The 10252-nt window shown below is 69.8% G+C and overlaps 3 protein-coding genes across 4 annotated transcripts; all 3 read left to right on the forward strand.

The window, feature by feature from the left end:
• Window positions 1–1647: 1647 nt before the first annotated feature.
• Window positions 1648–3659, forward strand: S100A16 (S100 calcium binding protein A16). 2 transcript variants are annotated; one of them, XM_085315396.1, is made up of 3 exons: window positions 1648–1766; window positions 3150–3318; window positions 3409–3659. In XM_085315396.1, the coding sequence occupies exons 2-3, from the start codon at window positions 3163–3165 to the stop codon at window positions 3571–3573; spliced, it is 321 nt and encodes a 106-aa protein (XP_085171522.1). In that variant the 5' UTR covers window positions 1648–1766; window positions 3150–3162; the 3' UTR covers window positions 3574–3659. The 2 variants fall into 2 exon arrangements, with proteins under 2 accessions (XP_085171522.1, XP_085171521.1); XM_085315395.1 differs by lacking the exon at window positions 1648–1766 and adding an exon at window positions 2625–2757.
• Window positions 3660–5939: 2280 nt separating this feature from the next.
• LOC146589949 (protein S100-A4-like) lies at window positions 5940–6888 on the forward strand. Its single transcript, XM_085315398.1, has 2 exons — window positions 5940–6161; window positions 6673–6888. Exons 1-2 carry the CDS (start codon window positions 6021–6023, stop codon window positions 6835–6837), a joined length of 306 nt encoding a protein of 101 aa, XP_085171524.1. The 5' UTR covers window positions 5940–6020; the 3' UTR covers window positions 6838–6888.
• Window positions 6889–8844: 1956 nt separating this feature from the next.
• LOC146589950 (protein S100-A4-like) lies at window positions 8845–9826 on the forward strand. Its single transcript, XM_085315397.1, has 3 exons — window positions 8845–8953; window positions 9272–9428; window positions 9567–9826. The coding sequence occupies exons 2-3, from the start codon at window positions 9288–9290 to the stop codon at window positions 9729–9731; spliced, it is 306 nt and encodes a 101-aa protein (XP_085171523.1). The 5' UTR covers window positions 8845–8953; window positions 9272–9287; the 3' UTR covers window positions 9732–9826.
• Window positions 9827–10252: the final 426 nt, after the last annotated feature.

Genomic DNA, 10252 nt, shown 5'->3' on the forward strand with positions numbered 1-10252 from the left:
GCCACGTCGGGCCGGGTCGGGACTGGCGCGCGGCAGCGCTCGCGGGCGGAAAAGCAGAGGGGAAAAGCAAAACCCCGACAGGATGGGATGGCAAGGCGAGGGGCGATGGGTCCGCGGCACCGGCACGGAGCCCCGAGAGCCACGGGACGTCTTCTGCCTCCGCTCACCTTGGGGTGGATTTCACAACGGGAATGACTATTTATTGTTCCTGCTTTGGAAATAAATACATGGAAATTAAGCAGAGAGGTGTGGTGTGCATTTAATTAGAGACAGGAAATGTGTCAAATGGTTGGAGCGGTGGGAGGGGGAGAGGGGAGCCGGGACTCCCCGGCTCTCGCGCCCGCTCTGGGCAGGGCGCCGGGCCGTGGGCCGGGGACTCCTGGGCCCTCGGTCTGGTTTGGCGACTGCTCCCAGGGCGACGGCAATTCCGACGGCGTGAGCCACCCGTGATAAGTGTCTGTTGTATCCGGGAAGTCCTCRGAGCTGAGGGGACAGCTCAGCCCCCGCCGGGCGGCCAGAGCCGGGCTCAGCAACCCCCAAAAGGTCCCCGAAAGCAAGACATCCCCCTCCCCCCGCGAAAAGCCCAAGCGCTGGGGACCCAGTGGGCCGGGAGCAGGGGAGGGCGAAGAAAGCGCCGCGATGCAATCGAAACGGCCGGGAACCCTCACTGCGCCGGGTTCGCAGCAGCCGCGGCCGCTCCGCGCGCACGCACACGCCCTGGATGCCTCGTAAAAATAAGGGCCTGGATGCGGTTGTGACATCTGCCAGCTCCAGGAGGGTAACGAAAGCCGGTGATTCAGAGGTGAGCTGTCTGCCCGCAGGGACCGGGAGGGATTCCCACCCTGCTGGGATGTTGCAGCAACGGCACCGGAGCATCTCGGCCGCGGACAGGTTTGCTTCCTCCCGGCCGAGAYCAGCGAGAAGTCGCTGGGAGCGGGGACGACCACGGCGCTTTCCCTGCGCTCCGGCCCCAGCGAGCCCAGGTCATCCGTGCAGGCGGCTTCTGTCTACAGCACATCGCCTCCAATTTTGCACCTATAAATAAGCAGCTCCAAATAATCCCCATATCTAATCTYGGCATCTGATCTCCGTGCCACTGCTCTAGCAGACATGCAGGGATACAATTTGCCGGGACAATTAATTATGGATGTAAGTTTACAAGCRCAGCCACCAGCCAAGAAGTGCCTCGTCTGCCCCAGCGCGTCTGGCAAGGGCCCTGCTCACAGCCAGTGCCCCTGCTTCCCACCGCGGCAGGAGCCGCAGCCAGCCCTTCCCACCGCGCTGCCCCTCGAGCGGCTGCTTTCGGTTAAAAGAAATGGTGCCCGCGGCCCCGGCTGGGGGCACCGCGGAGCCGGGGCAGCGCTGCCACCCCCGCAGCGGCGTCRGGGCGTTTAACAGCTGAGAAAGGGCAGGTGAGGGCAGCGGGACCGCGGCGGGGGGTTGCACGTGGGGCAAAACCGGTGGGGTTGCACCACACCGGGGGAAACGGGGAGCGAGCCCCTTGCCCCGGCGGAGCATCCCGTGCACGAGCCCAGCCGGGTGTTGCAATCGGCTGGAGCTGCTTCCCAGGTGAGCCCCGGCCTGGGAACGCCCCGGGAACGTCAGCGGCTCCCGGAAGGGCGGGAGCCTCTTTAAAAGCCAGGCTGGGCCCCAGCGGTATGGGTGCAAGGTGAGGAGAGAGYGGCCCCCCGTCGTGCCCGCGCTGCAAACCCGGAGGGAGCCGGCAGGGCACGGACGCACGGAGCGGGACCCCCGGACAAGGCTAGGTAAGGTCCCCGGCTCGGGATGGGAATTGCCCCTCGGGTGAGTATTTAGCAGGGAAAAGCCGCGCGCCGTGGCATCCTTCGGCGCAACGGGACGTGCCGGAGCAGGTCGGGCGGGAATACCCCGGAGCCGGGTGCCGGGCAGGAGGCGGAGGGGGAGCAGGGGCTGACGCGGCGCAYGCTGGTGGCTTGCAACGACCGTCAGCATCTCCTGCGCGCAAAGAGCCTCGACGTGCAGCGAATGTCGCGGCTCACCCAYGGGGACCAGCCACCACTGCTGCGTCCCCGGCTTTCCCGTGGCAATACCGGCTCCGGCTCCAGCCACCGGAGCTTGCAAGGAAGGAAGGAGCAAGGCGAGAGAAGAGGAGCAACGCTGGGCACGGAGACCCCGCGTCCTGCCTTTGCCTCCGGGGGCGGCAGGCGGGATGTGGAGCTGCCGGCGAGCCCCGGCTTGCCCGGCTGCTCTGCTTCGCCCCCGCCACAGGGAGAMACCCGCGTCGCGGAGCTGAGCTGGGACGCCCCGGGGACGGGCTGGGCACGGGCAGGAGCCAGCCCTGGGGTGCCGGGGCYGGACAGGGGACCCTGGTGTGGAGCGATCCTGCCCCAGATGGGGATCCTGCCCTGGGCACTGCAACCGGGAGACTGGGATGCAAAAGGACCTCTGTCCAGCGACGTCGTGCCCCGATGCTGGTGGCGCTGGCATGGTGCTCTGGAGCTCACCCCGTGCCTGCYGGGGCCGGCGCAGGAAAGAGCCAAGGCCAGGCCACTCCATGCAGTTCCCCTTCCCGTCTGCACGGATCCTGCCCAGGATGCAGGCGCCTGACCCCGTGACGGGGTCCATCCTGCTGCGCCCATCCATAGAAAAGCGCTTCCTGGCGCGGGGCTGCGGAGGGAGGCTCGGATGTCCCTGTTTGCGGACAGGATCCGATCCCGGGGCTTGGGGCTCGGTGGGGGGACGCTCGGCTCAGCACGCAGCGCCGGCAGACGGGAGCAGGTAACCCCCTCCGGACGAGGGCCAGACCCCGCGGCGCTGCCGGGGCGCCGGAGGAGCCCAGCCGGTAATTCCTGCCCTCGCACCCGGGGCTGCTCTCCCGGCCCCATTCCTGGCTAATGAGCCCTGGGAAAGGGCCGCTGCGAGCTGGCGCCATACCCGGGGCCGCAGCCCCCGCGCGTGGGCGGCCGGCCTGGGGCGCAGGTGGGGCGCCCGGCTCGGGGCGGGTGCCGTGCCGGAGCCAGGGTGGCGCAGTGCAGTGCAGTGCRGCACGGCGCGGTGCAGCACGGAGCGGCGCAACATGGCGCGGCACGGCATGGGAGGGGGCTTGGGGCCATCGCCACTGGGGCAGGGAAGGCTTTTCCACGGAGGCACCCAYGGCCCCCTCCCCGCAGGCGGCGGGCGGCGATGGCGGAGGGCACGGAGCTGGAGTGGGCCATCCAGGTGCTGGTGAAGAACTTCGACAAGTACTCGAGCCGCTGCTGCTGCTGCCGCAAGCCCCGGCGCATCAGCAAGAAGGATTTCCGCAAGATGCTGAGCTGCGAGCTCAACCACATGCTGACGGTGAGGCCGGCGGCACGGGGGGCACGCGGGGGGAGCCGGTGCCACCGGCGGGGAGCTGCTGCCACCAGCCGCTCCGGTCTCTCCCCGCAGGACACCGGGAACAAGCGGGCGGCCGACAAGCTCATCTGCGACCTGGATGAGAACAAGGACGGGCGCATCAGCTTCGAGGAGTACTGGACCTTGATAGGCGGCATCGCCAGCCCCATCGCCCACATCATCCGTCAGCAGGAGCAGAGCATCAAGCACACCAAGTAGCCGCCGGCGCCGCGGCGCTGCCCGGCTCCCGGTGCCCTTCCTGCTGCCGGCCGCATCCTTGCCGCGCTCCCTGGCACGGCGCGGCGCAGCACGGCATGGTGTGGTGGCCCCCCCCCCAACCTAGGACACGAGCGCTGCGCGGCCTCGGAGCCCCCCTTCCTCCCCGCCCTGCTCCCCTCGGGAGGCTTTAGCCCCTTCCCGGCTCCCTGGGAAAACGGCGCCTTTCCCTCCCGCCCGCGGCACCCCGGGCTCCTCGCCCGGCGCTGCCGCCTGCCTCGTTATTTATTGCAGCAATAAAGCGTGGAGGAGCAGCGGGTCGGGCCGAGGCTCTGCCTTCCCGGGTTGGGGGGGGGCCCTGCCCCGGCTGCCGCCGCGGAGCCGCGGGCGGTCGGCAGGCACCGCCGCGGCCGGGGGTCCCCGGGGGGCAGCGGCTCCCGAGCGCCGCTTCGGGCCGGGCAGGAGCGGGGCAGGGGCGGGGGGTGGCCTCCCTGGTGCCYCCCCGCCCCGAGGGATCACCGGCTTGCAGAGGAGGAGCGGGCGCCGGGRGGACCCCCGACATCGCCCCGGCCCGAGGGGGCGGCGCGGCACAGCCCCCTCCCCATCCCGCTCCCGGCCGCGGCCGCCCGGGGATTTTCCACTGGGAGGAGACTCCGGGGGCAGGAAGGGGTTTGCCAGGGCTCGGGCCAGGCCCCCGCGCCGTCCCGGCCGGGCAGGGCCGCGGCTGAGTCACGCCGGAGGAATCCCGCTCCGCCGGTGCGGCGTGACCGTCCCCCCGCCCCGTGCACGCTTCCCGTGGGACCCAGGGCGCGGAGCCGCGGAGCTCCCCGCGCCCGTTTCGCTCGAGGCTGCGCCCGTCGTTCCCCGCTCCGGGTGCCTGAGAAGGAGACGGGGAGTCAGCGGGGCGGCCGGGTGGAGAGCGCGCGCAGGCGGTTCGTGCGCCCGTGCGGAGCGCCCGTGCACGGTGCCGTGGTGTGCGGCTGTGGGGTGCATGGGGTGGGGAGCCCCTCGGCCCCGGGGTGCATGGKGTGGGGAGCCCCTCAGTGCCGCAGTGCACAGTGCAGGGAGCCCCTCAGCCCTGTGGAGCACGATGTGGGGAGCCCCTCAGCCTTGGGGTGCACAGCACGGGGAGCCCCTYAGTGCCATGGTGCAAGGTGCCCCTTGGCCCCATGGTATGTGGAGCCTCTCAGCCCCTCAGCACACAGCACGGGGAGCCCCTCAGTGCCAYGGTTCCCCTCCGCCCCACAGTGTGGGGAGCCCCTGGGCCCTAGAGTGCACAGCACAGGGAGCCCCTTAGTGCCATGGTGCATGATGCCCCTGTGCCCCACGGTATGGGGAGCCCCTCGACCCCATGGTGCACAGCACAGGGAGCCCCTTAGTGCCATGGTGCATGGTTCCCCTTGGCCCCACGGTGTGGGGAGCCCCATGGTGCACAGCACAGGGAGCCCCTCAGTGCCATGGTGCACGGTGCCCCTCAGCCCCATGGGTGCATGGCACGGGCAGCCCCTCGATAGAGCTGTTTTAGGATGCACCTTTCCCCGCAGACCTGGGAGCAGGGCTCATCACCTGCCTGCAGCCTGGGGCAGCGGCAGTGGGGCGGGTGCCCGGCTCCCAGCAGTGCCCGGCTGCACCCCTGGGTGCTCCTCCCCAAAAGCCCTGGGGTGCTCCACGAGGAACGGCCGCAGGGCCCCGGGGACGAGCATGGGGCCGCCAGGCTCCGCGGCTGCTCCCAGTTTCGGGCGCCCAGCCCCTGGCTCCTGCCCCGCGTCCTGCCAGCATCGCCCTGGCTGCTGCACACCCGAGCCCTGGTGCCGCGTCAGGCGCGTGGTGCCACGAGGGTTCGGAAGGGGCCCAGAGGTCCAGGCTCCCCGCAGGCTCTCCGGGTGCCGCATCCTCTGGAGAAGGAAATCACCCTTGCTCTGCAGTTGCCAGAGCTCGAATCGCCGGGCGGGAGCCCTCCCACGGCGCGCGGAGCCCCCGGGGTTGCCCTCCGGCTCGGATTTCTTTATAYGAGTATTTACCCCGGCTACCTCCTCCTAAGCAAACAGCCTCGCGGCCGAGCAAACGCACGCGAGGGCTCGGCAGCGCCGCGGGCGGCTTCGCCGGCTCCTCCGCCCCCACGGCCCGGCCGCGACCACCGGCTGCCTGGGCCGCGCGGCGCCCGGGTGCCCGTTTGCACCGGCATCTCCCGAAACCGTCCGCCCTCGCTAACCGGATCACACGGCCCGCTAGGCAAAAATGAGGCGTGGGCGAAACCGCTGGCGCGGAGGCGCTGGGAAAGCCCGGGGGCTGCGCGGGGCAGCCCGCCCCGGGTGGCTATAAGTGCCCGCACGCCGCACCGGCTGCAGCACCCGCCGCAGCCCCCGCCGTCGCGCCCGCCCCGGCGAGCCTGCCCCTCCGCGCGGCTCTGCTTCCCGGCGCCGCGCGGCTCTGCCCGGCAGGAGCTGGCGATGGCGACGTCCCTGGAGCAGGCGCTGACCGCCATGGTCTGCACCTTCCACAAGTACTCCGGCCGGGAAGGGGACAAGTACAAGCTGAGCAAGGCCGAGCTCAAGGAGCTGCTGAACAAGGAGCTGCCCGTCTTCGGGAGCGTAAGTGGCCGCGGCGCTCCGGCGGCGCTCCCTTTCCACCCGGGATAGCCGCGGGGGGAGGCCGGGAGGACCGCGGCAGCCCTGGCTCCGATGGGAGGGAAACTTGGCTCTTCTCAGGGCCACAAATCGTCATAGAAATATTTTGATTGGCAAAAAAAGTTGCATTCTGATTTCGTTTTTTTTATCTTCCCCCTTTTTCTTTGCACTTCCCCTTGTGGTTTCCCGCTTAAACTGGGAGGGGAGAGGTGAAACCTCCCAGCAGAGATTTTTTTTTTCCACCATTTAGTGCGACGTTTGCTCTAGCCATGTCCAGAAAACACCCTCAGCCCATGGGGAAGGGACCCCCAAGCAGCGGGGGGCTCGGGAGCCCGGGCAGCCGGCTGGGACCGCCGTGGGCACGGGTGGCATGGCGCTGCAGCTCCCAAAGCACGTCCTGCACTCCAAACTGGGGTGGGGTGGGGTGGTGTCCTGAGCCCCACTGACCCCCCCCCCCCACTCTCCTCCCGTGCAGAAGCAAATGGACGAGGGAGAGTTCAGGAGGATCATGAACGACCTGGACCACAACAAGGACAGCGAGGTGGACTTCCAGGAGTTCGCCTGCTTCATGGCCTGCATCGCCATGGGCTTCAACGAGTTCTTCAAGGACTGCCCCTCCAAGCAGCCCCGCAAGAAGTGAGCCCCGAGCAGCCCCCAGCCCTCGGCGCCGCCTCGCTGCCGGGCTCCTAATAAAAAAGCTTTGCACAGCCTCGAGCGCGTCTGCGAGGGGCTCCTCCGGAGCGAGCGCGGAGGCGGCGCTGGCGCCCGGGCCGCGCGCCTGGCCGGGTGACTCACGGCTTTCTCCAGCAGGTTCTTCCCTCCCCTCCCTGGGATTTTCCATGCTGCAGCTCGGAGCTGGGAGACGCTGCTGGAAAAAATTTGAGCAGAGCTGCTCAAAGCTGTTTCTGAGCAACGCACGCAGCCCTGCGGGAAGAGCCTTAGCACGCGCTTAACTCGAAACGCGTGGGCTTCTCGGAGCCCGGCTCGGCTCGGGGGGCCGACGGCCACGGGGAGGAACCGGAGGGGAAACCGAGGCTCGCGCAGAGCACGAGGGCCGCAGCGTGCCCCAGGCGGGGGGCAGCCGTCCCCGGTGGCTGCAGGAGACCCTTCCCCACCGCCCCCTCGGGGCGCGGACGAGCCCGTCCCGGGTGGGAGCCAGCCCCCAGCCCGCCTCGGCCTCCCCCAGCACCGCGGGCGACGGCGGCGTCCGGGCCCGTCGCCCTGCGATACCGGCTGGGCAGGATGCGGCTCACCCCTCGCAGCCTCGTCTGCTGCCGGCAGGTCCGGGCTCGCCTGCGGGGAGCGTTGCAGCCGCTGCCGCTCGGGGGGCCGTGCGCGGCGGCCCCGAAGCCCTGGGGCCGGGAACGCCCCCGCGATGCTCCTGCCCCACGGCGCAGCCGAGCCCACCCCCCTGCAGAGCATCTCCCTGCTCCCCCAGCAGCAGCTCCAACCTCTTCCCACCTCCCTCCTGCTCCTCACGAAGGCGCCCGGCCCCCGGGAGCCTCTTCCCCCGCCCCAGGAATTCGCAGCAGCAGCTTGCGCCCGCTTCTTAACGAAGACGAGCACCAGGCTTGGGGTTTTTTTTGGCCAAAATGTCCCATAAAGACACTGTCACGCCTGGGGGGGACCGATCCTGACCACCTTGCGCAAGGGACACGGCCCCGGTCCTCACTGCCGCGCACACAGCGTGGCTTTTCCCGTGGTCCCAACGGGTCCCCGCAGGACCCAGCGCTGCTCCGGGAGCCGGGAACCAGGGAAGGGTGGTGGGAGCCGGCTGGCGCGGGAGCCCGTGACTCACTTCCCCAGGGCGGGCGGCTCCGGGGACACGTGGCTTCCCCGGGGACACGGCTTCTCCCGGCTCCGGAGCCGGCTGGGACCCAGGGCGCTGGAGCCACCGTGTTCATAGCAGAAACCCCCGCCCGCGCCCGCGCCTCTCTTTTTCCCGTGGGGGTTTTCCCTGGTTTTCTCTCCCGAGTGGGGCACCGGGCTTGGCCCGGCTCAGGGCGGCTTTGCCGGCGGCGGCTTTCCCACGCGGCTCCGGGCCGGCGCCGAGGCTGCGCGGATGCCGGGCCAGTGCTCCGCTCCCCGGCGCGGCTCCGCAGGCAGCAGACAGCCACGGCCGGCGGTCAGCGGTAGTTAAAAACTGAGGGAGAAGAAAGGAAATCGAACCCCAACGCCACGAACAAACCCGCGGGGGTCTGCGCGGCCGCAGCAGGGATTACTGGGCCGGCTCGGTGGCACCTGGCTCAGCACCTTTCCTGGCAGCGGGGGCTGAGCTGCCTCTGTTTTGGTTGTGATTTCCGTGGCTGAAGGAGGAATAAGCATTCGCGTGCAGCATGCGGGCGGCGATGGCTCGCTGCAAAGGCATCGGCGTTTCCCCCCGCGGAGGCGCAGGGGGTGGCGTTTTCCTGGGATTTCCCGGGGCTCAGAGGCGCTGCCGAAGCCCCCCTGCATGGCACCTCGCTCCGCGCCGCCCCTGGCCCTGGCCGTGTCCTCCGCACCCTCCTTGGCTGGTGTGCCCCCGCCCCGGGCCCAGATGTTGCTCTTTTTAACCCAAAGCAGGGCCGGGGAGGGGCCACGCTGGGGTTTCCTCTCTTCTCCTGCCAGCCAATGTCCGGACGGGCGCCGGAGCAGCATCGGCCCTCTCCATCCCCGTGGGGGGGGGGGCATCCCGGCGGGGCTATAAATGCAGCGGCATCGCCCCTGCCCTGCTCCCACCCTGCCCTGCCTCCCCCGCACGGTTTGTTGAGCTGCTGGTGAGTTGTTTTTTCCTACGACGCTCCAGCGTCCTTCTCCCCGCCGTTCCTCCAGATGCCGAGGCGGCTCCGCCGTCCTTCTCCCCGCCGGCTTTTCTCGGCGCTGCCTGGCCCGGCTGCTGGCGCGAGCGTGGCCGGCGGGTGAATTCGGGAAGGAAATGGTGATGCGTCCCCTGCGTGGGGCGGGTGGGGGGTGCAGGACAGGAGCAGGGCCCCGGGGTGCTCTGCATGGGGGGCTGCACCCGGGGGGCACCGCGGGCCCTGGTACAGGGTTTCCCCCACTCCGTCCTCACCCGCTCCGGCTGTTGGTGCCCGCAGAGTCGCCGGCGTGCCCATGGCTTGGCCGCTGGAGCAGGCGCTGGCCGTGATGGTCTCCACCTTCCACAAGTACTCGGGCAAGGAAGGCGACAAGTACAAGCTCAGCAAGCACGAGCTCAAGGAGCTGCTCACCAAGGAGCTGCCCAGCTTCGTCAGCGTAAGCGTGGGGCTGGGCGCCGCGGGGGCCGGTGGCTGCTGGGGCCCTGCCGCCTCCCATGGGCGACGCCGGGCTCCCGGACGCCTGGGCCCTCAGTGCAACCCCCCCCCCCATTTTCCCCATCTCTCCCTTCGGCAGAAACAAACCGATGAGGCCGGCTTCCAGAAGCTCATGAGCAACCTGGACAGCAACAAGGACAGCGAGGTGGATTTCCAGGAGTACGTGACCTTCCTGGCCTGCGCGGCCATGATGTGCAACGACTTCTTCCAGGGCTACACGGACAAGATGCCACGGAAGAAGTGAGCGCGGCCGGCTTGCCGCTCGCTGCCTCTCCCTCGCTGCTGTCACCCCCCGCACCGTGTCCCTCAAATGGTTAAATAAAGCTTGTTTCAAACGAAGCCCTCTGCGAGCAGGTTTTCTGGGCTGGGGATGCGGACTTGGATCCCGCCGCGTCCCGCTTCCCCGCACGCTTCCACCTGCGGTTTGCAGGAGCAGGCGGTGCCGGACGGTGCCACTTTGGAGCTGGAGTTTGCTCCCGGGGAGCCGGAGCCGTGGGGCACCTCGCTCCCGCCAGCGCAGCTCGCCGGGAGCCGAGCCCTGCGGCCCTGCTTGCCGGCGTGAGTCAGCCGTGCCGGCAGTGCCCTGCCCCGCGGCGCCCGCCGCTCCCGGCCAGCGCCAGCCTTCATCAGCCCGCGGGGCTCGCTGCGGGCTTTGCACCGGGATTCACGTCTGCGAACAGGGATAGCGGGGACGGGCCCTAATGGCTCAGGGGCCCAGCAGGTCCCCGGCCGCTGGAGGGGAGCGCGGCCCCGCGGTGCTCGGCG

The sequence above is a fragment of the Rhea americana genome, unplaced genomic scaffold (assembly GCF_003343005.1).
Source record: "Rhea americana isolate MKP2758 unplaced genomic scaffold, rheAme1 scaffold_429, whole genome shotgun sequence".
Classification (NCBI taxonomy): domain Eukaryota; kingdom Metazoa; phylum Chordata; class Aves; order Rheiformes; family Rheidae; genus Rhea; species Rhea americana.

What these genes read in the sequence shown, in the direction of transcription:
- S100A16 (XM_085315396.1), top strand. Translation starts at nt 3,163, where the DNA reads ATGGCGGAGGGCACGGAGCTGGAGTGGGCCATCCAGGTGCTGGTGAAG. An exon ending in AGCTCAACCACATGCTGACG is followed by an intron (nt 3,319 to 3,408) that starts GTGAGGCCGGCG and finishes CTCTCCCCGCAG; the next exon opens with GACACCGGGAACAAGCGGGC.
- LOC146589949 (XM_085315398.1), top strand. Translation starts at nt 6,021, where the DNA reads ATGGCGACGTCCCTGGAGCAGGCGCTGACCGCCATGGTCTGCACCTTC. An exon ending in AGCTGCCCGTCTTCGGGAGC is followed by an intron (nt 6,162 to 6,672) that starts GTAAGTGGCCGC and finishes CCTCCCGTGCAG; the next exon opens with AAGCAAATGGACGAGGGAGA.
- LOC146589950 (XM_085315397.1), top strand. Translation starts at nt 9,288, where the DNA reads ATGGCTTGGCCGCTGGAGCAGGCGCTGGCCGTGATGGTCTCCACCTTC. An exon ending in AGCTGCCCAGCTTCGTCAGC is followed by an intron (nt 9,429 to 9,566) that starts GTAAGCGTGGGG and finishes TCCCTTCGGCAG; the next exon opens with AAACAAACCGATGAGGCCGG.